The sequence below is a fragment of the Nerophis ophidion genome, linkage group LG21 (genome assembly GCF_033978795.1).
Source record: "Nerophis ophidion isolate RoL-2023_Sa linkage group LG21, RoL_Noph_v1.0, whole genome shotgun sequence".
Classification (NCBI taxonomy): domain Eukaryota; kingdom Metazoa; phylum Chordata; class Actinopteri; order Syngnathiformes; family Syngnathidae; genus Nerophis; species Nerophis ophidion.
Genome location: NC_084631.1, coordinates 22,124,716 through 22,150,342, shown reverse-complemented (window position 1 = coordinate 22,150,342; position 25,627 = coordinate 22,124,716). Strand labels below are relative to the sequence as shown.

The 25,627-nt window shown below is 39.2% G+C and overlaps 2 protein-coding genes across 3 annotated transcripts; one reads left to right on the top strand and one right to left on the bottom strand.

Moving 5' to 3' along the window:
• Nucleotides 1-83: 83 nt before the first annotated feature.
• si:ch211-81a5.8 (uncharacterized protein LOC560648 homolog) lies at nucleotides 84-13,277 on the top strand. Of its 2 annotated transcripts, XM_061882156.1 has the most exons (5): nucleotides 84-251; nucleotides 4,043-4,116; nucleotides 10,940-11,195; nucleotides 12,366-12,453; nucleotides 12,528-13,277. In XM_061882156.1, the coding sequence occupies exons 3-5, from the start codon at nucleotides 10,981-10,983 to the stop codon at nucleotides 12,675-12,677; spliced, it is 453 nt and encodes a 150-aa protein (XP_061738140.1). In that variant the 5' UTR covers nucleotides 84-251; nucleotides 4,043-4,116; nucleotides 10,940-10,980; the 3' UTR covers nucleotides 12,678-13,277. The 2 variants fall into 2 exon arrangements, with proteins under 2 accessions (XP_061738140.1, XP_061738139.1); XM_061882155.1 differs by lacking the exons at nucleotides 84-251; nucleotides 4,043-4,116 and adding an exon at nucleotides 10,728-10,866.
• On the bottom strand, nucleotides 12,777-25,593 carry dnajc8 (DnaJ (Hsp40) homolog, subfamily C, member 8). Its single transcript, XM_061882154.1, has 9 exons — nucleotides 25,431-25,593; nucleotides 24,902-25,003; nucleotides 21,219-21,275; nucleotides 16,607-16,673; nucleotides 16,428-16,522; nucleotides 16,273-16,344; nucleotides 13,279-13,370; nucleotides 13,130-13,205; nucleotides 12,777-13,071 (listed from the first exon to the last, which is right to left on the bottom strand). The coding sequence occupies exons 1-9, from the start codon at nucleotides 25,497-25,499 to the stop codon at nucleotides 12,952-12,954; spliced, it is 750 nt and encodes a 249-aa protein (XP_061738138.1). The 5' UTR covers nucleotides 25,500-25,593; the 3' UTR covers nucleotides 12,777-12,951.
• Nucleotides 25,594-25,627: the final 34 nt, after the last annotated feature.

Sequence of the window (25,627 nt, the reverse complement as noted above, 5' to 3'; positions counted from 1 at the left end):
CAACCAATCACATTCAAGCTCGTGTTGCCACTACACAGCTGATAATAATTGGGATTGATTAAATCCACAAGACGCCATTAATGCCAGTCATTTAGAGTACCACCTTTGGAAAAACAAGAAGTGCATGAAATATAGAATGGAAACAATGCCCCGACAGAAAATATGTCGCACTATTGACACTACACTCACCTCTCCGACGGGATGATGAACAAAAGTGGACTACAATTAAGACTAAACAACAGAGTCATATGGTAAGTAGCCTAGCTAACGAGAGAACAATACAACTGAGTTTATTTGAACAGTCCAGGGTTTAAAATGTAATTCTAAAAGTAAAACGTTTGATATTTAATGACGCGATGAGGCTAATCTTTCCTGTGATAAAATGACAACCAAGGTAATCAAAAAGGTCAACCAAAGAACGAGATTTCTCTACAGCAGTGGTTCTCAACCTTTTTTTCAGTGATGTACCCCCTGTGAACATTTTTTTAATTCAAGTACCCCCTAATCACAGCAAAGCATTTTTGGTTGAAAAAAAGATAAAGAAGTAAAATACAGCACTATGTCATCAGTTTGTAATTTATTAAATTGTATAACAGTGCAAAATATTGATTTGTCGTGGTCTTTCTTGAAGTTTTGGAGAAAAAAGATATGAAAAATAACTAAAAACTTGTTGAAAAATAAACAAGTGGTTCAATTATAAATAAAGATTTCTAGACATAGAAGTAATCAACTTAAAGTGTCCTCTTTGGGGATTGTAATAGAGATCCATCTGGATTCATCAACTTCATTCTAAACATTTCTTCACAAAAAAATAAATCTTTAACATCAATATTTATGGAACATGTCCACAAGAAAATCTAGCTCTCAACACTGAATATTGCATTGTTGCATTTCTCTTCAGTTTATGAACTTACATTCATATTTTGTTAAAATATTTTTCAATAAATATTTATAAAGGATTTTTGAATTGTTGCTATTTTTAGAATATTTAAAAAAAAAATCTCACGTACCCCTTGGCATACCTTCAAGTACCCCTAGGGGTACGCATATCCCCATTTGAGAACCACTGCTCTACAGAATCTCCTCGCTGGTGAACAAAAGCACCTTGAAGATTCTAGCGGTAACTCTCATTCAACCCTTTTTCGATTACGCTTGCACCTCCTGGTACCCCAGCACCTCCAAAACCCCCAAATCTAGACTCCAAACATCATAGAACAAGCTAGTCCGGTTACTTTTAGACCTCCACCCCAGATCACACCTCACTCCAACCCACTTCTCCAAAGTGGGCTGGCTCAGGGTGGAGGACAGAGTAAAACCACTTGCACTGAGCCTAGTCTATAAAATCCGCTACACCTCCCTGATACTGAAGTACATGTCAAATTACTTAACGTAAATGACCGCAATAACCACAACACCAGGGGGAGCTCCACAAACCATGTTAAACCCTGTTTCCGATCTAACAAAGATCTTAACTCATTTTCTTTCTATGCCACATCAATGTGGAATGCACTCCCAACAGGTGTAAAAGTAAGTGCATCTCTAACCTCCTTCAAAACCTCCAGGCAACGTCAACCCTTTAGTAATCCTCCTCCATTCACATCCCATCTCCCCGGATTGTAAATAACGTAATGTAAATCCAATGTACTTCTGTTTTTACTTGTTCTTATGCTATCTGAACTAACTATGTTCTCTGCTGGCTGTACATATCCTACTAAGTAAGACCTACACCGTTTCAATGTCCACATTTCTCTGTTGATGCAATTGTTGACTGAAGTACTGATATCAACCAAAGCTCCTCATCCCACCCCCGGATTGTAAATGTAAATAATTCAATGTATATACTATGATGATTAACCTGTGTGATGACTGTATTATGCTGATAGTATATATTTGTACCATGAATTGATTAACGTTAAAACGTATTCAGGTGTTACCATTAGTGGTCAATTGTACGGAATATGTACTGAACTGTGCAATCTACTAATAAAATAATCTATATATAAAAAAAAAACATTTTAGGAGTTAAAATGTGAAAAAAGTAATACAGCCTATTCTATGATATTTCTGCCCTAATTTAAGCATTTTTGACTACAAATAAACGCTATAGTCGTATTTGTCACTTAGAGAACAAACCAATCAGAGCGCGCTGTTCAGTATCGTGATTGGCTAAGCCTCGGGAAGCAGTACTACATTGGTATAAAACAGTGGTTCTCAAATGGGGGTACGGTACCCCTGGGGGTACCTGAAAGTATGCCAAGGGGTATGTGCGATTTTTTTTATTTTTTTAAATATTCTAAAAATAATTCAAAAATCCTATATATATATATATATATATATATATATATATATATATATATATATATATATATATATATGTATATATATATATATATATATATATATATATATATATATATATTTTTTTTTTTTTTTTTTTTTTGAATAATACTTCAAAATATGAATGTAAGTTCATAAACTGTGAAAAGAAATGCAATATTCAGTGTTGACAGCTAGATTTTTTGTGGACATGCTCCATAAATATTGATGTTAAAGATTTCTTTTTGGGGGGAAGAAATGTTTAGAATTAAGTTAATGAATCCAGATGGATCTCTATTATAATCCCCAAAGAGGGCACTTTAAGTTGATAATTGCTTGTAAGTGTAGAAATCTTTATTTATAATTGAATCACTTGTTTTTTTTTCAACAAGTTTTTAGTTATTTTTATATCTTTTTTTCCAAATAGTTCAAGAAAGACTACTACAAATGAGCAATATTTTGCACTGTTATACAATTGAATAAATCAGAAACTGATGACAAAGTGCTGTATTTTACTTCATCTCTTTTTCAACCAAAAATGCTTTGCTCTGATTAGGGGGTACTTTAATTTAAAAAATGTTCACAGGGGGTACATCACTGAAAAAGGTTGAGAACCACTTGTATAAAAGATCGTATAAGTGACTAAAGGGTATTATGTCTAAAGTGCTCTAATGTTGAAAAACATATGTAGAAGGTAGTAAACCTATTTTTTTTATACTCTAGTAAAAAATATTTGAATTTGCGTAAATTCATTGTCAGGAATTAACCGCGAGAGAAAACCATTTAACAGTTGTCGGATTCATATAATATTTTTGACTTCAATTTGTTGGAATTAAACTGAGGTTACTCTTTAGTTAATTTTGCTAAAATAATTATGAATGAAAATGAAGTAGGGGCCTGGGTATTTTTTATATTTTTTTATTGTTACATTACTGTATTTACATTATAATGCGGCGCACTCGTTTTCAAAATACATGCCTTGTCCTGTTTTATTTTATTCACAATAATCAAGACATGGACTTGGATTTGTTTTGCTTCTTCCACGCAAAAGATGATTGGCACGAGCCAAACGTGAATGTGAGTACGATTAATTTAACACTATAATTCAAAACAGAAAAACAAAGGGCGCGCACAGTGGCGGAGAACAAACTACACTATACTTCAAACAAAAACGGCACAATGGCATGACTATATACAAAGGAACAAAAGATACTAACTGGCACAAAACAAACCAAAAACTTACGTGGTATAGACAGAACGACAACAGCGTGGCTAGGCATGAAGGTAGATGAGGGTCAGGTAGAGTAGGATACGATACAAAGTTGCCAGGCCGAGGAACAGAAACCAAATGGCTTAAATAGCAGTGACATAATTAGTGACAGGTGTGAAGGCTGAGGACAGGGGCATGACTTGAGACCAGGTGGAAACTAATGAGTTACTATGGAAACAAAACAAAACAGGAAACAAGAGTCCAAAAAACAAAACCTGATTCACAGGCGTGACACAAGTTAAAGGCTAAAATCTTTCTCATATATTCAAACTTTCTTACATAAAAATATCAGTATCAGCAATATAGGCCTTGTGTTTACAATACTTGATACCACAATTTGCAGGAAAACTCTGAATGTTACATACAAAAACTACGAACAAAAGTTGTTGTTTTTTGTTACTTTATTGGTATTTCTTGTTGTGACTAATGTCTTTTCCTGCCATGCAACATGTAAAGTAAGCCCTGCTGTCATCCAATCACGACCGGAAAGCAACTATGAAGGATTTGCTTCAACAGGTGTGTCCCTTCAGGTAAGCTTCTTTGCTGCTGACTCCTTTTCTTGTTCATTAATGCCACTTGCTCGTTGAAACTCGTAAAGAAACGTCAACGTCGGTCTGTTTTCAACGTGAGATCTGATAATCAGCCTTCTCATATCGATCTATGAAGCAGGCCTATACTCATAGTGTGTATCAGCCTATATCTCCAGTAACTTTTATTTTATTTTTGTACAAGGTTCCTAAGACATCGATCAGGGATTCTCAAACCGTAGTACAGTACACAGGCTCCATCTAGAGCAAGGGTGTCAAACTAATTTTAGCTCAGGGGCCGCATGGAGAAAAATCAATTCCCAAGTGGGCCGTAATGGTGAAATCATGGCATGATAACCTAAAAATAAAGACAACTCCAGGTTATTTTCTTTTGTCAAAAATAGAACAAGCACTTTGTAAAAACGTACAAATCATAAATAATCCTCTGGACAAAACACTTCAAGTTTGTTGAAAATTCTGAGGAAATTGGTGCAGCTTCAAAACAGTGATCTTAGACTTTGTCTGTGTATCTACAAAACCAGGATTAAAACTTTAAACCTGTCTTTCTGGGATTGAACAAAAATACACATGTAAACCAGGGGTGTCCAAACTTTTTCCTCAGAGGGCCGCACACAGAAAAATTTAAGCATGCGGGGACCATTTTGATATTTTTCATTTTCAAACCATAACAAAATATATGGATTTTTTTTTTTTTTTTAATCCTTAGGGCTCCTGGGGAGCATAGAGGGTCTCAGTCACTAAAATGTTAAAAATAAGTCAAATTATTATTATTATTTTTTATTCAATGCTTACGGTAAATCTCTATATCAACCTGAGGTTGATATAAAGTAAAAAAAATAAGGTTTTATGCCTTTTCTGTCAAAGACAACTTTTTGTTTTGTATAGTAAAACTGAAATATGCAGTATTTAGATAGGTAGGTAGATGGATAGTACTTTATTGATTCCTTCAGGAGAGTTCGTTTTATTTGGCAATTAAAGCCCTCAAAGATCAATAATGCAGGACACCATTGATTTTATTTATTTAATATTTTTGAGTAATCAGTCAAATGTTAAATAAAATCCTACTAAATAATTTTGAGATCCGAAAAGTTCCCCACTCTTAAAGTGATGCATTTTTATTAGTTTTTTTTTTAACTTTTAACACTTAAATTTCAAGATCAACTTCCGATATATCTGTCGATTTAAGGTTTGAACTATTATTTTGTTTGTTTTATGCTCTTTGGTCAAAACTTTGATGTTTTTATATGGCAACCACACATGTGCAATATTTTTTCCACATAAAACATTTTAAAGTGATAATTTTTAAGTAATAATTCATTATAACATAGATTTTTTGTCTTTTTTTTTTTTTTTGGAGCAATGGAAAAAAAAGACAAAAGAAAAAAAGAAAAAAGCTGCCTGCATGGCAGCTTTGTGTCAACATTGCCACTTTTTCTCATTAGATTTCACCTCATTCCACTTTTTTTTAAACGTTTTATATTTATTTTTGCAATACTATCAATTTTGCAATTTTTGCAGAATGTGTGGCGGGCCGGTAAACGACAAGCTGCGGGCCGCAAATGGCCCCCGGGCCGCACTTTGGAAACGCCTGATGTAAACTCTTCTAGGTATCAAATGCCTCCTTTGTCATGTCCACGTATCAATTCAGTGCTAACTCAACAAACCGTAAGACACGGAGGTAAAAACTACTCAAAAGGGTTAAGTTGTGAAGTGAATTACATTTACATAGCGCTTTTCTCTAGTGACTTAAAGCGCTTTACATAGTGAAACCCAATATCTAAGTTACATTTAAACCAGTGTGGGTGGCACTGGGTGCAGGTGGGTAAAGTGTCTTGCCCAAGGACACAACGGTAGTGACTAGGATGGCAGAAGCGGGAATTGAACCTGCAACCCTCAAGTTGCTGGCACGGCCGCTCTACCAACCGAGCTATGCCGCCCCAATGTTCACTTTTGTGTTTGACAGAGACATTTTGGGGCAACGAAGGTGCCAAACGACGATGTTTTGGAAGCAGAAGACCTAAAAAGGCAGGTTTTTAGTTTCATGTGGGTCGAGGTGGAGGAGCCACAGTCTTTTTTTGATTGATTTTGATTGAAACTTTTATTAGTAGATTGCACAGTACAGTACATATTCCGTACATTTGACCACTAAATGGTAACACCCGAATAAGTTTTTCAACTCGTTCAAGCCATGTTAATCAATTCATGGTAAATCACCCTGTACTGTATCCCTCTTGCTTGGCCCTGGTATAAACCGTTTGCTTGCCTGGCAGAATTGCTACCATGACATTCAGTGGACACATTTACAACAGCAATTTATTTTGTAAAAAAAACAACAATTTTTTATACTTGGCAAACTCATCACGCTGGCTGGTAAAAACCTGTTTGCAGGCAGTACTTTTGACACCCCTGATCTAGAGGTTTGCCAAAGAATAACTGAATTAAATATTTAAACACAGTGTTACTGTTCAAAGTTTGTGTAATGTTATAGTTCCCAAAAATATACAAACTATTTGTTAAATAAAAACTCTGCCTAGTTATAATGAATATTTAAGCATACTACGTGACTGCATTTTAATGATCATTATGATGGTAGTTAGAGAGCTAAGTGTTGTCTGAGGTGGTACTTGGTGAAAAAAGTTTGAGCACCACTGCGATTTGAGTAACAGCACTGAAAGTAACAGGAGTGATATATTTGGTTTTAATTTGGATGTTTTGGAAAAACACATAGCAGCTATACAGGGACGTCAAACTCATTTTCATTGAGGGCTGCATGTGACTGTGAATAATATATGAATTTGCCTTTACGTTTGAATTTATGTATGTATATATGTATGTATGTGTATATATATATGTATGTATATATGTGTGTGTATCAGAATCACTTACTTTATTAATCCCTGTGTGTATGTATATATATGTGTATATATGAATGTATATATATATATATATATATATATATATATATATATATATATATGTATATATATGTGTGTGTGTGTGTGTATATCAGAATCACTTACTTTATTAATCCCTGATGTGTGTGTGTATGTATGTGTATATATATATAATATGTATGTGTGTGTGTATATATATGTGTATAAGTATGTATTAGGAGTGTGGGAAAAAATCGATTTGATTCGCACGCTGTGCAAATCAGAATCGATCGTCATTTTTAAAAAAATCGATTTTTATTTTATTTTTTTATCAATCGAACAAAACAATACACAGCAATACCATAACAATGCATTCCAAAACCTAACCTGACCCAGCAACACTCAGAAGTGCAATAAACAGAGCAATTGAGAAGACACAAACACGACACAGAACAAACCAAAAGTAGTGAAACAAAAATGAATATTATCAACAACAGTATCAATATTAGTTATAATTTCAGGATAGCAGTGATTAAAAATCCCTCATTGACATAATCATTACACAATTATAAAAAAAAAAGAATAGTCACAGTGGCTTTCACTTGCATTGCATCTCATAAGCTTGACAACACACTGCGTCCAATGTTTTCACAAGATAAAATAAGTCATATTTTTGGTTCGTTTAATAGTTAAAAGAAATTCACATTATTGCAATCAGTTGATAAGACATTGTCCTTTACAATTATAAAAGCTTTTTACAAAAATCTACTACTCTGCTTGCATGTCATCAGACTGGGGTAGATCCTGCTGAAATCCTATGTATTGAATGAATAGAGAAACCTTTTATCCATCCATTTTCTACCGCTTATTCCCTTTCGGGGTCGCGGGGGCGCTGGCGCCTATCTCAGCTACAATAGAGAAACCTTTTATATCAGGAAAACATCGTTTTTGAATCGAGAATCGTGTTGAAAAAAAAATCGATTTTGAATTGAATCGTGACCCCAAGAATCTATATTGAATGGAATTGTGGGACACCCAAAGATTCGCAGCCCTTATGAGGGGACAGGACGATTGATCCGTGTTAAGGAAAGAATGAATGGGGCCATGTATCATGAGATTTTGAGCCAAAACCTCCTTCCATCAGTGAGAGATTTGAATGGTTGACCAAATACTTATTTTCCACCATATTTTACAAATAAATTATTTAAAATTCCTACAATGTGAATTCCTGGATTTTTTCACATTCTGTCTTTCACAGTTGAAAGACAGATGAAAATTACAGACCTCTGTCATCATTTTAAGTGGGAGAACTTGCACAATCGGTGGCTGACTAAACACTTTTTTGCCCCACTGTATGTTCCCCTAGTGTCCACATACGTCAAAATTAAGTCTTTGTTACTTAGAATATAATATGTTCCCCATACTAAAGTGTTACCAAAAACATAGAACTTTGTCTTGAATTTGAAAACCCCCCCCCAAAAAAACAAACAAACAAAAAAAAAACACTTTATTTTTCACTAAACAAGGGTTCGGTGAATGCCCATATTGAACTGGTGGGGGTTTGGTACCTCCAACAAGGTTAAGAACCACTGACACACTCACACACAGAGTGTATATATATATATATGTATATGTATGTACATATACCGTATTTCCTTGAATTGCCGCAGGGCATATAGTATGCGCCTACTTTGAATTACTGCCGGGCAGAGGTGGGTAGAGTAGCCAGAAAGTGTACTAAAGTAAGAGTACTGTTACTTTAGAGATTTATTACTCAAGTAAAAGTAAGGAGTAGTCACCCAAATATTTACTTGAGTAAAAATAAAAAGTATGTTGTGAAAAAACTACTCAAGTACTGAGTAACTGATGAGTAACCTGTTTGTTTAATGATTACAGCAACAAATAATGCAAAAAAAACCTAAATATAGCAATGAGCAAATTCATAGCCAGGAATATCTCTTAAGCAACTAAAACAACAATATATATTAAATACATTAAAATAAAAAAAATTAAGGAAAATTGAGCCACAATAACTTAACAGCACCATAGGCTCAGTAGGCATTCATCGATTGATTGATTGAAACTTGTATTAGTATATTGCACAGTACATATTCCGTACAATTGACCACTAAATGGTAACACCCCAATAAGTTTTTCAACATTAATCAATTACTTAATAAATGACCAAGTCGAGGTGATCTACCTCATATATACATACACACAAATATCATATATATATACATATATATATATATATATATATATATACAGTATATTATTTGTAGTTATTTATTTAGCCGTTTTTGTTGACATGTTAAAGGTGTTTTAATGAATATACATGCATGTTTAACATATAGATTCCTATCTTTCATGAAGACAAGAATATAAGTTGGTGTATTTCCTGATTCTGATGACAGTATAGTGCTGATAATGTCCACATTTTCAAATGGAGGAGAAAAAAAGTTCCTCTTTCCTGTCTAATACCACATGAAAATCGTTGGTTTTTGGCATCTTATTTGTCCGGCTTCCATATTCGTTTTTATACACTTTACAAGAAATACATTGGCGGCAAACTCCGTAGCTTGCTCGCTTGTTTGCGCTGGCTTTCGGAGACTCTTATTTTGTTAGCGCAGGCGCGATAGAGCGGCGCTTTTATTGTGAAGACAGGAACTGTGCGATCAGTCTTTAGGCTTTTGACGGGAAGTACGGTTGAAATAAAGTGTCTTTTTTCCTTTACACTTTTGATTAATTGATTGATACTTTTATTAGTAGATTGCACAGTACAGTACATATTCCATACAGTTGACCACTAAATGGTAACACCCCAATAAGTTTTGTTTGATTGGTCCAACGTCACCAGTGACTGCATTTGATTGGTGAAACGCAGGCATGCGTAGTTCCTACTTTGAATGCGTGTCTGACAAAATCAAAACAAAAAAAACGTGCATTAACAGATCGATTAAAAAAAAGTAGCGAGTAACGAGCTGATTGTAGATAAATGGAGCGGAGTAAAAGTAGCGTTTCTTCTCTATAAATATACTCAAGTAAAAGTATGTTGCATTAAAACTACTCTTAGAAGTACAATTTATCCCAAAAGTTACTCAAGTAGATGTAACGGAGTAAATGTAGCGCGTTACTACCCACCTCTGCTGCCGGGTCAAACTCGCTTCGCAAAATAATTAGCGGATGCTTAGTATTACCGCCTGGTCAAACTCGTGACGTCACAAGTGACACTTCCCCTGTCATCATTTTCAAAATGGAGGCTGATTTCAATACCGGTAATTTGAAATCGCATAAAGGGAAGAAGATTAAGAGCTATTCAGCTTACATCACACTCAAATGTTTACTGCATGCCTTTGGTAAGTGCCGAAGTGAGAAGAGGTTTTAAAATAATTAGCGCATGCTTACTTTTACCGCATGCCTTTGGTAAGCGCAGGAGTGACAAGAGGTTTTTAATTAGCGGCCCGGCGACAATTCAAGGAAATACGGTAATTTATTTTTTTAAACAGTATTTAATCATGTGAAAATCTCATTGGATGTGAATCCATTTTTGACCACTTCTACTGCATATTTTCAAAACTTCAAGGCTAATGTACATTTAAATTCATAAATATTTACTGCTGCAAGTGGTTTTCTGAGGGCATCCATAATTGCGACATGGCCTTCATTAAAACAATCCTGATATAAGGAGCGTTTGACTCACTTCCTGGGTAAACAAGCAGCTGTTTGTCTGCTCTCGGTGTATTTTTATTTAAAGGGATAAGCAAGCCTTGAGTCTCGAGCTAATCCACTTTAAGGAGCACACAGGTGACATCGTTTAAGGGCCACACACACACTAGAAGCAAATCAACAGTTGCAGGTGTGTTTTGTGACATAGCCCCTTGTATGCTTTCATTTTATATAATTTTAACGTTTTTCTTCTTTCTACGCAGAGTCAGACCGGGGTTTAAAAAAGCAACGCCCGCATCCCGGAATGGATTCTATCCTGTCACTGGGCGCCCCCTTCAAACATCTGAGGAGCACATGCGTGTTGGACAAGAGTAGCCCCCCAAAAAGAGGACCAAAAGGCCGCAGGAGCAGCTTCACGCGCAGGACTAGCATCAGCAGGAGGAGAAGTCTGCCCTGCAGCAGCCAAAAAGTCCCGGACTCTTGGCTGCGAGCGTATCAGGCCGAACTGAAGCGAGAGAGGTCAGTCAAGGGACTAAAACATCGATTTAATCATTCGTCAATGTGAGGAATTCTTAATCCTAACCGTAAAGATAATGCAATGGGAGGTGAAACGTCTGCTCACAAAAAGACGGCCATTAAAATGTTATTTAAAGGGCTTTTAGCCATACACAACATATTTATTTGTCCTAATAGTCAACATTTTAGCCACTCAATAGATTTCCCCGTTTCAAAGATTTTGAATTATTGTTCTTTTCTTCAATTCAAATTCATATTGTGGTTTTAGGCACAACAATGTCAAGCTGAGTTTTTTTCATAAGGGTTATTACCATTAACGTCCTAATCTAATATACAAGATAGGAAATTTGGTGTTTGTGCTTTTTTTTTGGTTCTTCCAATCTCCTTATTTTGGTCTTTTTTAAACTTTATAACGTACAGTTCCAACGGGTAAATGTTAAGAACTTTTTGCACAATTTGGTGTTTTCCAACGACGAGTTGTTCATTTGCATATAATCTGCATGTCACAAATAATTTTGACATGTGACAGCATTTTGAATACTTATGCAAATTACAATTTAAAGTTGCGGTGTGTTGTTGTACCAGAGAGGTTTAATTATGGTCTCTATTTTGAAAATGCATAAATTTACAATGTAATAAATCATAACGTGCAAATTCTAATTTGTCTTTACAAACTCCAAAAAGGAGTTGGAAGAAGCGCGGCTTATTTCCACTGCATAAACATTTCTAACAAATTTTCATATCCTGTCTTGTAACATTTACATTCTATAGTGAATTCTAAATACAGCAGTTTTCTTTAGGTCTTCAAATCAATTCATTCAGATGAGCACATTGATTCTTTTGCTTAATCCATTCCATAATTTAATTCCACACACTGATGATATACTAAACGTCTCAAGTATTGTACGTACAAACAATTGTTAAAATGAGATGTTTCCCTTTTATTGGAAATAATTGTAGATTAGGTAGCAGGTTAGTTTGCTTTGTACAAAATATTCGCTGTATGCAGCTGCACCAAATTTAAGTTTTAGTAATTTTGATTCCATAAAAAGAATTTGAATGTGGTCTTTATCCAACATTATGTATTCTAACTGCCCTCGTTTGTTCACTTGGATCAAGTACAGACATTTAAGCCTCTGTTAATCTGCTTTGCCACGTGCCATTTGTCTTTAGGAAAAGACAGCAAGCTTTACTGGCTAAGAAGAACGCTGAAAGGTGCGTCAGAAAAACGCACTTCCGGAGCCATCATTGCCTTGCAAGGGTACGTCACATTTTGAAATTTCAACTAAAATAAAAAATGTATCCAGCATTCCACATCTTTTGTCCCACATGCAGAAGAACACCACAACTAGAAGAACAGAAGCAACAAAAAAGGATGATTCTCTCTTTGGAGCCTTCCAGGGTCTCAGTCTGGATGGAGTGCTGGGAGCCGTGAATGGAACGCCTGCTTCTGGAGGCGGAGGAGATCAGTGCAAAGTTATGTGAGCACGAGAAGGACCTCCTTTTTGCACATGGCGTAGTGTTTGTATTTGAAATAAAACGAGCCTCCTGATTAAAACAATTTGACGAAGTCACACGAGGAGATGGCTTTAAGACCAACTTTTATTTTATGTATAAAAAATGGATCACCAACCATGCGTGCTAACGTGGAAGATGCACTACTTAATGCCATGAGGCAGGTATTTAGGATGTTAATCATAAGTGGAAGGAATACAGTTTGGAAAACAAGGTTTTAAATTAATCGAGTCCCATTGTTCTATCATTCTCTTTGCTCCATCTTTACTTTGGGGGGCTTTAAGAAAGACCTATTCTTTTTCTCCTTGGTCTTTCCTTTAGCCTGGAAGTTCCTCCAACTGTCCACACGGCCATCCCGCGTTTCCTGTAAAGTATTTTTTTTAAACAGAATGCACAACTATAACGACTAAAGGTGAAAATACCTCAAAGTTTTTCTGCCATTCCCTGTCTCGCTTTGCTTTCTCTGCCGTTTCAATTTCTTCCTCTCTCGCTCTTTTCCTGCAGTACGGAATCAGTTGTGAAACCTGATGTTTTTTTGTTTGTTTATAGAATAAAACAATTTGTCACTTACCTTTCATGCATATCTTTTGCTTCCCTTTCCTTCCTCTTGATGGCAAGTTCAGCAAACAGCTTCATGGTCTGTTTATACACTGCTTGCCTAAACTGGTAGAAAAAAAGCCCACTTCACTTCCTACTCAGGACTAAGGTTGGATTCCTTTAAGAAGTAGAGTCAAAAAAGTACTATTCTCATGGGGCTAGTTCCAAGCAATATATAAAAAGCCACCCTTTGAACCTGGGAATAAATGATAAAGTTCCTTTCCCACACCGATGACACACTGACCAAGATATTGTCAAAACCGGTCTGTGTTTTGTAGCGCCTACGCAGTTTATATTAAATTTTTTTTAGAAGGACACAGGTGTTGCTGGCCTCACTTTTTCTTGAAGTACACTTTTTGCTGTTTTCCTATTTATTCATTGTTTTAAGTTTTTTGGAGAGTGTTTTTTTCCTATATTTTTCCCAGGAGTACACATATTTGTGAAAACCCTCTAAAATCATTTACACACACGAGAGAGGGCGGTGTTTCAATCAGGGTTTTATGCTGCAGAGTATGATCACCCATGACAGAAATTGGCTGATAAATACTCATGGTGAGTGTCAACACAATTTATAAACTAGTCCCTTAGTTTTTTTAATTACATACAATTTACAAAATAAACAAGTACTTACTGAAATTATTTATTTTTACCCTTAAAGTCCCCCTTGTGTACAGGCAATTATCCGAAGTTTGTAAACAAGTGTTTTTTCAGGGGGTAAAATAAAAATGTAATCTAGGGCAGCTCCCACCTTTAGTGTGTGAATGTGGAAATAGTGTCAAAGCGCGATACAAGTATATCCCATTAATCATCACATGGTATCAACAATGTCCATCTATGGGTCGATCCGTCTTCCTCTTATGTGTAGGCCTGACAGTGGTCACAAAGTGAAGTGAAGTATATTTATATAGCGCTTTTACATAGTGAAACCCATTATCTAAATTACATTATCTAAATTCACTTCACATTTAAACCAGTGTGGGTGACACTGGGAGCAGTTAGGTAAAGCGTCTTGCCCAAGGACACAGACTAGGATGGTGGAAGCGGGGATCGAATCTGGAACCCTCAAGTTACTGGCACAGCCACTCTACCAAGTGAGCTATACCGCATCACCGTGTACACATGCACACACGTGCAATTCTAACTATATAATAAATACATATCTTTCTTAAATAAACTGTCATTAAAATTGATGTGCAAATGAAAATACAGCTTCACCACTTTGTCATCATTTCTGCGCTTAAAGAAACTATCAATGAAGCTCCAGATCTCTTCGGTTTAATGTTGTCTATCTGTGTTGGCCCTGCGATGAAGTGACGACTTGTACAGGGTGTACCCCACCTTCCACCCGTATGGAGCTGGAATAGGCTTTGGCACCCCCAGTGAGCCCAAAAGGGACAAGCGGTTTGTTTGCTTACTCAGTGTCCGCCCTGAGATCAGTAGGTTGTGAGTTCAAACCCCGGCCGACTCATAACAAAGACTATAAAAATGGGACCCATTACCTCCCTGCTTGGCACTCAGCATCAAGGGTTGGAATTGGGGGTTTAATCACCAAAAAGGATTCCCGGGCGTGGCTCCGCTGCTACCCACTGCTCCCCTCACCTCCCACGGGGTGAACAAGGTGATGGGTCAAATGCAGAGGACACATTTCCCCACACCTAGTGTGTGTGTGACAATCGTTGGTACTTTGACATTAATTTAACATTGTCATTACTGCCACTAGTGTTGAAAAAGTGTATCACAACCGAGTACAGATGCGTCATACATGGACCGCAGCTGAGAAACATGTTTTCGGAGGTTTGGATGGTTAAGAAACACTGTTGTATCCCATGCAATATTTTAAGGTAAACAAAATATGATCTCTGAAAGGGCTACACCAAAATTCTACTGTCCACAAAAAACACGATTTTAGTTATATTATAATAAGTAGGCCAAACCACAAATAATTATTGAATTCAAATTCAAACTGTCCTTTGTCACCGATTCTGTTCATAACTTTTATGGACAGAATTTCTAGGCGCAGTCAAGGCGTTGAGGGGTTCCGGTTTGGTAACCGCAGGATTAGGTCTCTGCTTTTTGCAGATGATGTGGTCCTGATGGTTTCATCTGACCGGGATCTTCAGCTCTCGCTGGATCGGTTCGCAGCCGAGTGTGAAGCGACCGGAATGAGAATCAGCACCTCCAAGTCCGAGTCCATGGTTCTCGCCCGGAAAAGGGTGGAATGCCATCTCCGGGTTGGGGAGGAGACCCTGCCCAAGTGGAGGAGTTCAAGTACCTAGGAGTCTTGTTCACGAGTGAGGGAAGAGTGGATGGTGAGATCGACAGGGGGATCGGTGCGGCGTCTTCAGTAATGCGGACGTTGTACCGATCCGTTGTGGTAAAGAAGGAGCTGAGGCGGAAGGCAAAGCTCTCAATTTACCGGTCGATCTACGTTCCCATCCTCACCTATGGTCATGAGCTTTGGGTCATGACTGAAAGGATAAGATCACGGGTACAAGCGGCCGAAATGAGTTTCCTCCGCCGTGTGGCGGAGCTCTCCCTCAGAGATAGGGTGAGAAGCTCTGTCATCCGGGAGGAACTCAAAGTAAAGCCGCTGCTCCTTCACATCGAGAGGAGCCAGATGAGGTGGTTCGGGCATCTGGTCAGGATGCCACCCGAACGCCTCCGTAGGGAGGTGTTTAGGGCACGTCCAACCGGTAGGAGGCCACGGGGAAGACCCAGGACACGTTGGGAAGACTATGTCTCCCGGATGGCCTGGGAACGCCTCGGGATCCCCCGGGAAGAGCTAGACGAAGTGGCTGGGGAGAGGGAAGTCTGGTTTTCCCTGCTTAGGCTGTTGCCCCCGCGACCAGACCTCGGATAAGCGGAAGATGATGGATGGAAATTCAAACTATGCAGACTTAACCTTGACGTTCATTCCTAGGGCCGCAAGTAGGACTTTGGTACTGCAATTTTTCTGACTTGTACTTACACATTCTGGGTCTTCCTCCTCCACAATTTGAGGTTTTCCATCCTTCTTTAACTGCTTCTTTTTCTCTTTTATCTGTGGCGAGTAGAAAAAAAATGTAATCAGAACACTGCCAAATCCTCACAAGCGCCAAAGAACCCCCCCAGGTGGTCACTCACCATGTGCTCCACATATTCCCTCCCCGCCTGGATCACATCTAAAGCCCTCTTCTTCTGTTCTGGCTCCTGAAGGAGTTTGTATGCCTTGTCGACCGCTAGAATGGAGAGAGAGAGAAAAAAAAAAAAAGGCATTCAAAATGACAGCAGGTGATTCTCACCGATAACGGCAACATGTATACCTTCAAAAGCTAGCTGTGCTCGGTCTGGATCATCCTGATTTTTGTCTGGATGGACCAAAATGGATAACTGCAGAGAAGATTTTGGACATGTAAAAGACAAAATGTCACATTGTCATCAAATACTACATACAATTTAATGCTTTGATGGTGTGGGCGATATTGCACATTTTCATATGCATCTGATACCAAGTACAGTGGAACCCCGATTTATAAACCTCTCTGTATTGCGAACTTTTTGATTTAGGAACTTTTAGATTAAGCCGAATATGCCTCATGTCTTTGTGGACAAACGCTTCAGTCATGATGTTTTGCCTTTTGAAAAGTTATGTGAATTTTGCCAACTCAACAGGAATCCCAAAAACGCAACAAATCAGCGGGAAAAGACGACGTGAATCGCTGTGGAGTTTTTTTTTTTTTTAAAAGAAGAAAAAAGTTACGTATGAGGAGTACTGTACATTCATGGTGATCACAAGCATGACCACAGCACAGGAAGTAACCACATCAAGTTTTCATTGTGAAGAGACCGGTCTGTTTTTTTTTTGCCATCGCAGACTTATATCACAGTATTGATATTTCAATATTTCTTCTCTCTTTTCAGGACGGCACCTGGCTCCACCAAAGCACAAACATGCAGACTCGGCTCCACCCTCCCCCGGTTTGCTTCTTCCCTTTCGGTTTTCTGCAGTTATTGTAAAGTAGATTCCTACTTCATCAATGTTTAATATTGTTACAATATGGCTGACCAATCACCTTGTTATGTTTGTTTTATATGCAGCATTGTATATCACTTTATATTATCTTCAAAGTGTACAATCCGTAACTAAAATATGGACTTTTGTCGAGGCTGGAACCCATTATTCATTATAAAATACAGTAAATACAGTGGAACCTTGATTTACGAACATAATTGGTTTTTGAACATGGTTTGCAAATAGTGAAGCACAGTTCCCCATAAAATACAATGTAAACATAAATAACTGGTTTTGGCTTTGACAAAAATCCCTATTTTATAAAAAAAAAAATGCAAACTTTGAAGACCCTATGTGTGTGTGTGTACACACAGTACAGTACAGGCCGACATTTTGGACTTACCTTCTCATATCAACGAGTTGTTTTTATTTTCATGACTATTTATTTACCTTGTAGATAGTCACTGAAGGCATCAAAACTATGACCCCTTTGAAGTGAAAACCATTCCAGGTGACTACCTCTTGAAGCAAATGCAAAGAGTGTGCAAAGCAGTAATCAGAGCAAAGGGTGGCTATTCGGAAAAAACTAGAATATAAAACATGTTTTCAGTTATTTCACCTTTTTTTGTTAAGTACATAACTCCACATGTGTTCATTCATAGTTTTGATGCCTTCAGTGACAATCTACAATATAAATTGTCATGAAAATAAAGAAAATGCATTGAATGAGGTGAGTCCAAACTTTTGGCCTGTAGTGTGTGTGTAAGTATACACACACACACACACACACACACACACACACACACACACACACACACACACACACACACACACACACACATACACTAAAGGCCATTTGCCTTCAGTGATCTCCAAAACGTTACCAACTATGTTGCTAAAATAAAATACAAAAAGAAAAATCATTTTTGAGTAATTGTGAAACTTTTTTGAATAGTCTGGGAATTTCAGAGGTGCAAACGGCAATCCTTCATTGGCTTTTGTCTCGGTTGTGCCTTCTCTTCAGTTGTAATATACTGTATGTAAAATAGCCCGGTCTAATCACAGTTAAAAACTTGCTGAGATAGGAAGGCCCTCCCGCTGATAAAATCCTTGAAATTCTTACTAAAAAGCTCCTCCGCGGCACCTTTGTCAGAGTCAGCAGCCTCACCACGTGGTAAATGCCTTTCATTCATTTTAAACATACCAAACCACCAACGGCTTGCCTAAAATTGTTCTATCGTGCCGGGTTGCAGCATGGTCTCTTTTGGACATCAAGTCGCCATTTAAATGGGGAGCCTTTTCGAAAATGATCGCCTCGTAAATGCTATCACCTGCTAGCTGCTTCTCATTTATCCACACGAGCAACAGCTGTTCGACCTAATCTTGCACTTACTCTCTGTCCTCGCAAAAACATTTAACCCTTTCGGCAAAGCCAGCAACCATATAAGCATCCCGATGTCATCAAAATGGCAGTAACCACGGGGTTTTCAGCGCACACAAAATGAATGAATAAATAAATCAAATCGATCTTATAGTACAAAACCAGTGAAGTTGGCACGTTGTGTGAACCGTAAATAAAAACTGAGTACAATGATTTGCAAATCCTTTTCAACTTATATTCAACTGAATAAACTGCAAAGACAAGATATTTAATGTTTGAACTAAGAAACTTAATTATTTTTTGGCAAATAATCAACTTAGAATTTAATGGCAACAACACATTGCAAAAAAGTTGACACAGTGGCATTTTTACCACTGTGTTACATGGCCTTTCCTTGTAACAACACTCAGTAAACATTTGGGAACTAAGGAAATAAATTGTTTAAGCATTTCAGGTGGAATTATTTCCCATTCTTGCTTGATGTACACCTTAAGTTGTTCAACAGTCCGGGATCTCCGTTGTGGTATTTTACGCTTCATAACGCGCCACACGTTTTCAACGGGAGACAGGTCTGGACTACAGGCAGGCCAGTCTAGTACCCGCACTCTTTTACTATAAAGCCATGCTGTTATAACACGTGGCTTGGCATTGTCTTGCTGAAATAAGCAGGGGCGTCCATGACAACGTTGCTTGGATGACAACATATGTTGCTCCAAAACCTGTATGTACCTTTCAGCATTAATGGTGCCTTCACAGATGTGTAAGTTACCCATGCCTTGGGCACAAATACAACCCAATAATATCACAAATGCTGGCTAGAAGAATCTGGATGGTACTTTTCCTCTTTGTTCCAGAGGACACGACGTCCACAGTTTCCAAAAACAAATTGAAATGTGGACTCGTCAAACCAAACAACACTTTTCCACTTTGCATCAGTCCATCTAAGATGAGCTGAGGGCCAGCGAAGCCGGTGGCGTTTCTGGGTGTTGTTGATAAATGGCTTTGGCTTTGCATAGTAGAGTTTTAACTTGCACTTGCAGATGTAGCGACAAACTGTAGTTACTAACAGTGGTTCTCTTAAATGTTCCTGAGTCCATGTGGTGATATATTTTACACACTGATGTTGGTTTTTGATGCAGTACAGCCTGAGGGATCCAAGGCCATTGGCATTCAGTGTTACGTGCAGTGATTTCTCCAGATTCTCTGAAACTTCTGATGATATTACGGACCGCAGATGGTAAAATCCTTAAGTTCCTTGCTAACTATTCTCCCCTCAGGCAGGAGACTACGGTCCATCCAGACCCACACCTACCGCCACCTGAACAGTTTTTTTCCCCTCGGCCATCAGACAAATGAACAAGAACAAGAGCTGATAGCTCACTTACAGCTCATCTTATTAACTATTCTGTGTTGTGAACCCGTTCTCAAACAATGGCAATAAAAACTACTCTGATTCTGATTCAATAGCTCATGAGAAATGTTGTTCTTAATCTGTTAGACAATTTGCTCACGCATTTGTTCACAAAGTGGTGACCCTTGCCCCATCCATGTTGTTAAATGACTGAGCATTTCATGGAAGATGCATTTATACCCAATCCTGGTACCCGCCTGTTCCCAAATAGCCTGTTCACCTGTGGGATGCTCCAAATAAGTGTTTGATGAGCATTCGTCAACTTTGTCAGTCTTTTTGCCACTTGTGCCAGCTTTTTTGAAACATGTTGCAGGCACGTGAGCTAATGTTCGCAAATAATAAAGTTTTCCAGTTCAAACTTTATGTATCTTGTCTTTTCAGTCTATTTAATTGAATATAAGTTGAAAAGGACTTGCAAATCATTGTATTCTGTTTTTATTTACGATTTACACGACATGCAAGCAGGGTGGAACAGGGATTTTGTGAAATAAAGGGAAGTGAATTATATTTATATAGTGCTTTTTCCTCAAGTGACTCAAAGCGCTTTACATAGTGAAACCCAATATCTAAGTTACAATTAAACCAGTGGGGGTGGCACTGGAAGCAAGTGGGTAAAGTGTCTTGCCCAAGGACACAACGGCATTGACTCGGATGGCGGAAGCGGGGATCGAACCTGCAACCCTCAAGTTGCTGGCACGGCCGCTCTACCAACCGAGCTATACCGCCCCAGTGCATGTGCCTCACAATACGAAGGCCCCGAGTTCAATCCTGGGCTCGGAATCTTTCTGTTTAGAGTCTGCATGTTCTCCCCCGTGACTGCGTGGGTTCCCTCCGGGTACTCTGGCTCCAAAGACATGCACCTGGGGATAGGTTGATTGGCAACACTAAATTGGCCATAGTGTGTGAATGTTGTCTGTCTATCTGTGTTGGCCCTGCGATGAGGTGGCGACTTGTCCAGGGTGTACCCCGCCTTCCGCCCGAATGCAGCTGAAATAGGCTCTAGCACCCCGCACCCCCCGCGACAATGGATGGATAACACGCCAACTTCACTGGTTTTGGGTTTTGTAGTATCCATCTGATATCGATACTAGCTTTGGCATCGACCCAGTTCCCCCCCACGCTTTTGCTTACCGCCCGGAACCTTTTCTTTAGGTCAACATCTGTTGCATCTGGGTCAACTTGCAGCACCTAAACATGTAAACAACAACAACACACAGGTTAGTTTGGAACACAGGTTTGAACGATGATACTAGGGCTGGGCGGTATATCGATATACGCGTTATATCGCGGGTTTGTCTATGTGCGATATAGAAAATGACTATCGTAATATTCCAGTATATGTTCTCATGCAGTAGCTTTTGGCTGCGGGCATTCAGGCTCTTCTCACTCTTTCCTGTTTCTCCTCACAGACAAGCAGGCGCACATTCACAAGGTGACTCGGTAAAAAAATCTGGGTATTATCTTCGACCCAACTCTCTCCTTTGAGTCACACATTAAAAGCGTTACTAAAACGGCCTTCTTTCATCTCCGTAATATCGCTAAAATTCGCTCCATTTTGTCCACTAAAGACGCCGAGATCATTATCCATGCGTTTGTTACGTCTCGTCTCGATTACTGTAACGTATTATTTTCGGGTCTCCCCATGTCTAGCATTAAAAGATTACAGTTGGTACAAAATGCGGCTGCTAGACTTTTGACAAGAACAAGAAAGTTTGATCATATTACGCCTGTACTGGCTCACCTGCACTGGCTTCCTGTGCACTTAAGATGTGACTTTAAGGTTTTACTAATTACGTATAAAATACTACACGGTCTAGCTCCAGCCTATCTTGCCGATTGTATTGTACCATATGTCCCGGCAAGAAATCTGCGTTCAAAAGACTCCGGCTTATTAGTGATTCCTAGAGCCCAAAAAAAGTCTGCCGGCTATAGAGCATTTTCCATTCGGGCTCCAGTACTCTGGAATGCCCACCCGGTAACAGTTCGTGATGCTACCTCAGTAGAAGCATTTAAGTCTCACCTTAAAACTCATCTGTATACTCTAGCCTTTAAATAGACCTCCTTTTTAGACCAGTTGATCTGCCGCTTCTTTTCTTTCTCCTATGTCCCCCCCTCCCATGTGGAGGGGGTCCGGTCCGATGACCATGGATGAAGTACTGGCTGTCCAGAGTCGAGACCCAGGATGGACCGCTCGTCGGGACCCAGGATGGACCGCTCGCCTGTATCGGTTGGGGACATCTCTACGCTGCTGATCCACCTCCGCTTGAGATTGTCTCCTGTGGACAGGACTCTCGCTGCTGTCTTGGATCCGCTTGAACTGAACTCTCGTGGCTGTGTTGGAGCCACTATGGATTGAAATTTCACAGTATCATGTTAGACCCGCTCGACATCCATTGCTTTCGGTCCCCTAGAGGGGGGTGGCGGGTTGCCCACATCTGAGGTCCTCTCCAAGGTTTCTCATAGTCAGCATTGTCACTGGAGTCCCACTGGGTGTGAGTTTTCCTTGCCCTTTTGTGGGTTCTTCCGAGGATGTTGTAGTCGTAATGATTTGTGCAGTCCTTTGAGACATTTGTGATTTGGGGCTATACAAATAAACATTGATTGATTCTTACAACTGTCACGTCTCACGTCACATACACGCCCTCGCCCAGCAGAGAGGTAGCGGCGTGGCTAACGTTAGCTGCTAACGTAGCCGTACGAGAAAGAAGGTGCGGATCTGGTAACAAATGAAGGAAGACTTAATTCCCAAAAAAACAGCAGGGTTTCCATCGTCTGGCAGTGGTTCGGCTTCAAGTGGGTATATGTCGAAAAAACAACCAAAATTTGTCAAGTGGGGGCGAAAGCGTTGCTGTAAAAAGTAGCATTACTGCTAATATGTCGCATCATTTAAAAAGTCACTCGCTAGAGAATGAAGAGAATTTCCTAACCATAGTAACCTACCACATAGTGAAGGACGAATACTATTTGATTTCCTATTATGCAGCTCATTTTTATTTGACACTAAAAATGTCTCTGACAATCTTGCACTTTATGTTTTGGAAATTACTTGAATGTTTGTGCCATTGCTTATAACTTTAATAAATATACTTTTGGTCAATTGACTTAGTTGTGATTTCCCTCTCTGCATGAAAGTTTTAAAGTAGCATATATTAATGCAGTATGAAGAAGAATGTTTTAATGTAGACACATAGAATCCTCATACTGCTGTGATTATATGCACCAAGTGTTCATTCAAGGCCTACTGAAACTCGATACTACCGACCACACAGTCTGATAGTTTATAAATCAATAATGAAATATTAACATTGCAACACATGCCAATACGGCCGGTTTAGTTTGCTAAATTACATTTTTTAATTTTCCGCGGAGTTTCTTGTTGAAAACGTCGCGGAATGATGACGTGTGCGCGTGACGTCACGGACTGTCAGGAAATATTAGCGCAGCACCATTTGCGGCTAAAAGTCGTCCCTTTTCATCGCGCATTTAAACAGTATTCTGGACATCTGTGTTGCTGAATCTTTTACAATTTGTTCAATTAATAATGCAGATGTCAAAGTAGAAAGATGGAGTTGGGAAGCTTTAGCTTTTAGCCACACAAACACACGGTGATTCCTTGTTTAAAATTCCCGGAGGTGAAACTTTACTATGGATCAGAGCGGTCAAGCGAACATGGTTTCCGACCACTTGTCAACCAGCAGGTTTCGGTGAAAAAATTGTGGTAAAAAGTCGCCTCTTACCGGAGATCAGCTGAGCTTGCGCCGTCCATGCAGCTGACGTCGACTTCGCTCAGAGACTGGCCTCAAGACACCCGTGGACACACCCCTCCGACTATCAAGTACCGTTTGATCTCACTAGCAACATAATAGAAAGATAAGGGATTCCCCAGAATTATCCTAGTAAATGTGTCTAAAAACATCTCAATCCATCCCAATGCAATCGCCTTTTTTTGTAGTCCTTCGCTATCAATATCATCATCCACGAATCTTTAATCCTCGATCAAATTAATGGGGAAATTGTCGTTTTCTCGGTCCGAATAGCTCTTGCTGCTAGAGGCTCCCATTATAAACAATGTGAGGATGTGAGGAGCCCTCACCCTTGTGACGTCATCATCTGCGACTTCCGGTAAAGGCAAGACTTTTTTATCAGCACCAAAAGTTGCGAACTTCATCGTCAATGTTCTCTACTAAATCCTTTCAGCAAAAATATGGCAATATCGCGAAATGATGAACTATGACACATAGAATGGACCTGCTATCCCCGTTTAAATAAGAAAATCTCATTTCAGTAGGCCTTTCAAGGCCAAGGCAAAATATCGAAATATATATCGTATATCGGGCTTCACGGTGGCAGAGGGGTTAGTGCGTCTGCCTCACAATACGAAGGTCCTGCAGTCCTGGGTTCAAATCCAAGCTCGGGATCTTTCTGTGTGGAGTTTGCATGTTCTCCCCGTGAATGCGTGGGTTCCCTCCGGGTACTCCGGCTTCCTCCCACTTCCAAAGACATGCACCTGGGAATAGGTTGATTGGCAACACTAAATTGGCCCTAGTGTGTGAATGTGAGTGTGAATGTTGTCTGTCTATCTGTGTTGGCCCTGCGATGAGGTGGCGACTTGTCCAGGGTGTACCCCGCCTTCCGCCCGATTGTAGCTGAGATAGGCGCCAGCGCCCCCCGCGACCCCAAAAGGGAATAAGCGGTAGAAAATGGATGGATGGATGGATATCGTATATCGCGATATGGCCTAAAAATATCGCAATATTTAAAAAAAAGGCAATATCGCCCAGCCCTTGATACATGTTTCAACAGCACAGGTTTACCTCGAAAGGGTTGAGATTGAAGTAGGACGATCCAGGCCTGAGCAGTCGATCTATTTGCTGCTTGGAGGTTAACACAGAGTCTCTTTTCTCGATCTGCTTCACCTGTCGAACACATATATTGACAATAAAGCGCTAAGGAATTTAATAAAAAAAAGGAAAAAAAAGAGTATTTATCGAAGAATCGACGCTAAGTGGCTGGGTGTTGTTGATAACACGACATTGTGGAACGTGATGGCATCGATCGGACATGGTCAAACATTTGTTACTCAGCGTGTCCTCGTACTGACAGAACAACAAGAACAATGTTTAAGCAACTATTACCAATAATGACGTAGTGTGAGTTAGTCGTGGTGTGGAATTATATCACATTTCTAGAGTAGTCACTCGATGTTTGCCATGTTAGCTTGTCGTTAGCGAGGCCCGGCGGCTCTGCACTCGCCAACAAAACAGCTCAACGTGGCCAGTGTGTGCGTAACAAGTAGATAAGACACAAAATTAGAAAAAAAAACACGGCTTGACTTCCCCGTACCTCCGTGTAAAAGTTTTGAAATAATTCATCAGATCCTGTCTGAGAAGTCTCTCCAGCGGGAGCCGCCATCGTAACACCAACACGTGTGACGTAGGAGAGCACGTGACCAGGCAGTTGACGCCATATTTACCTTTCCACTTTTCCTCTTTGGATTTTATCATTCCGTGCACTTACGCGCACTGAAGCCACCGTTTTAC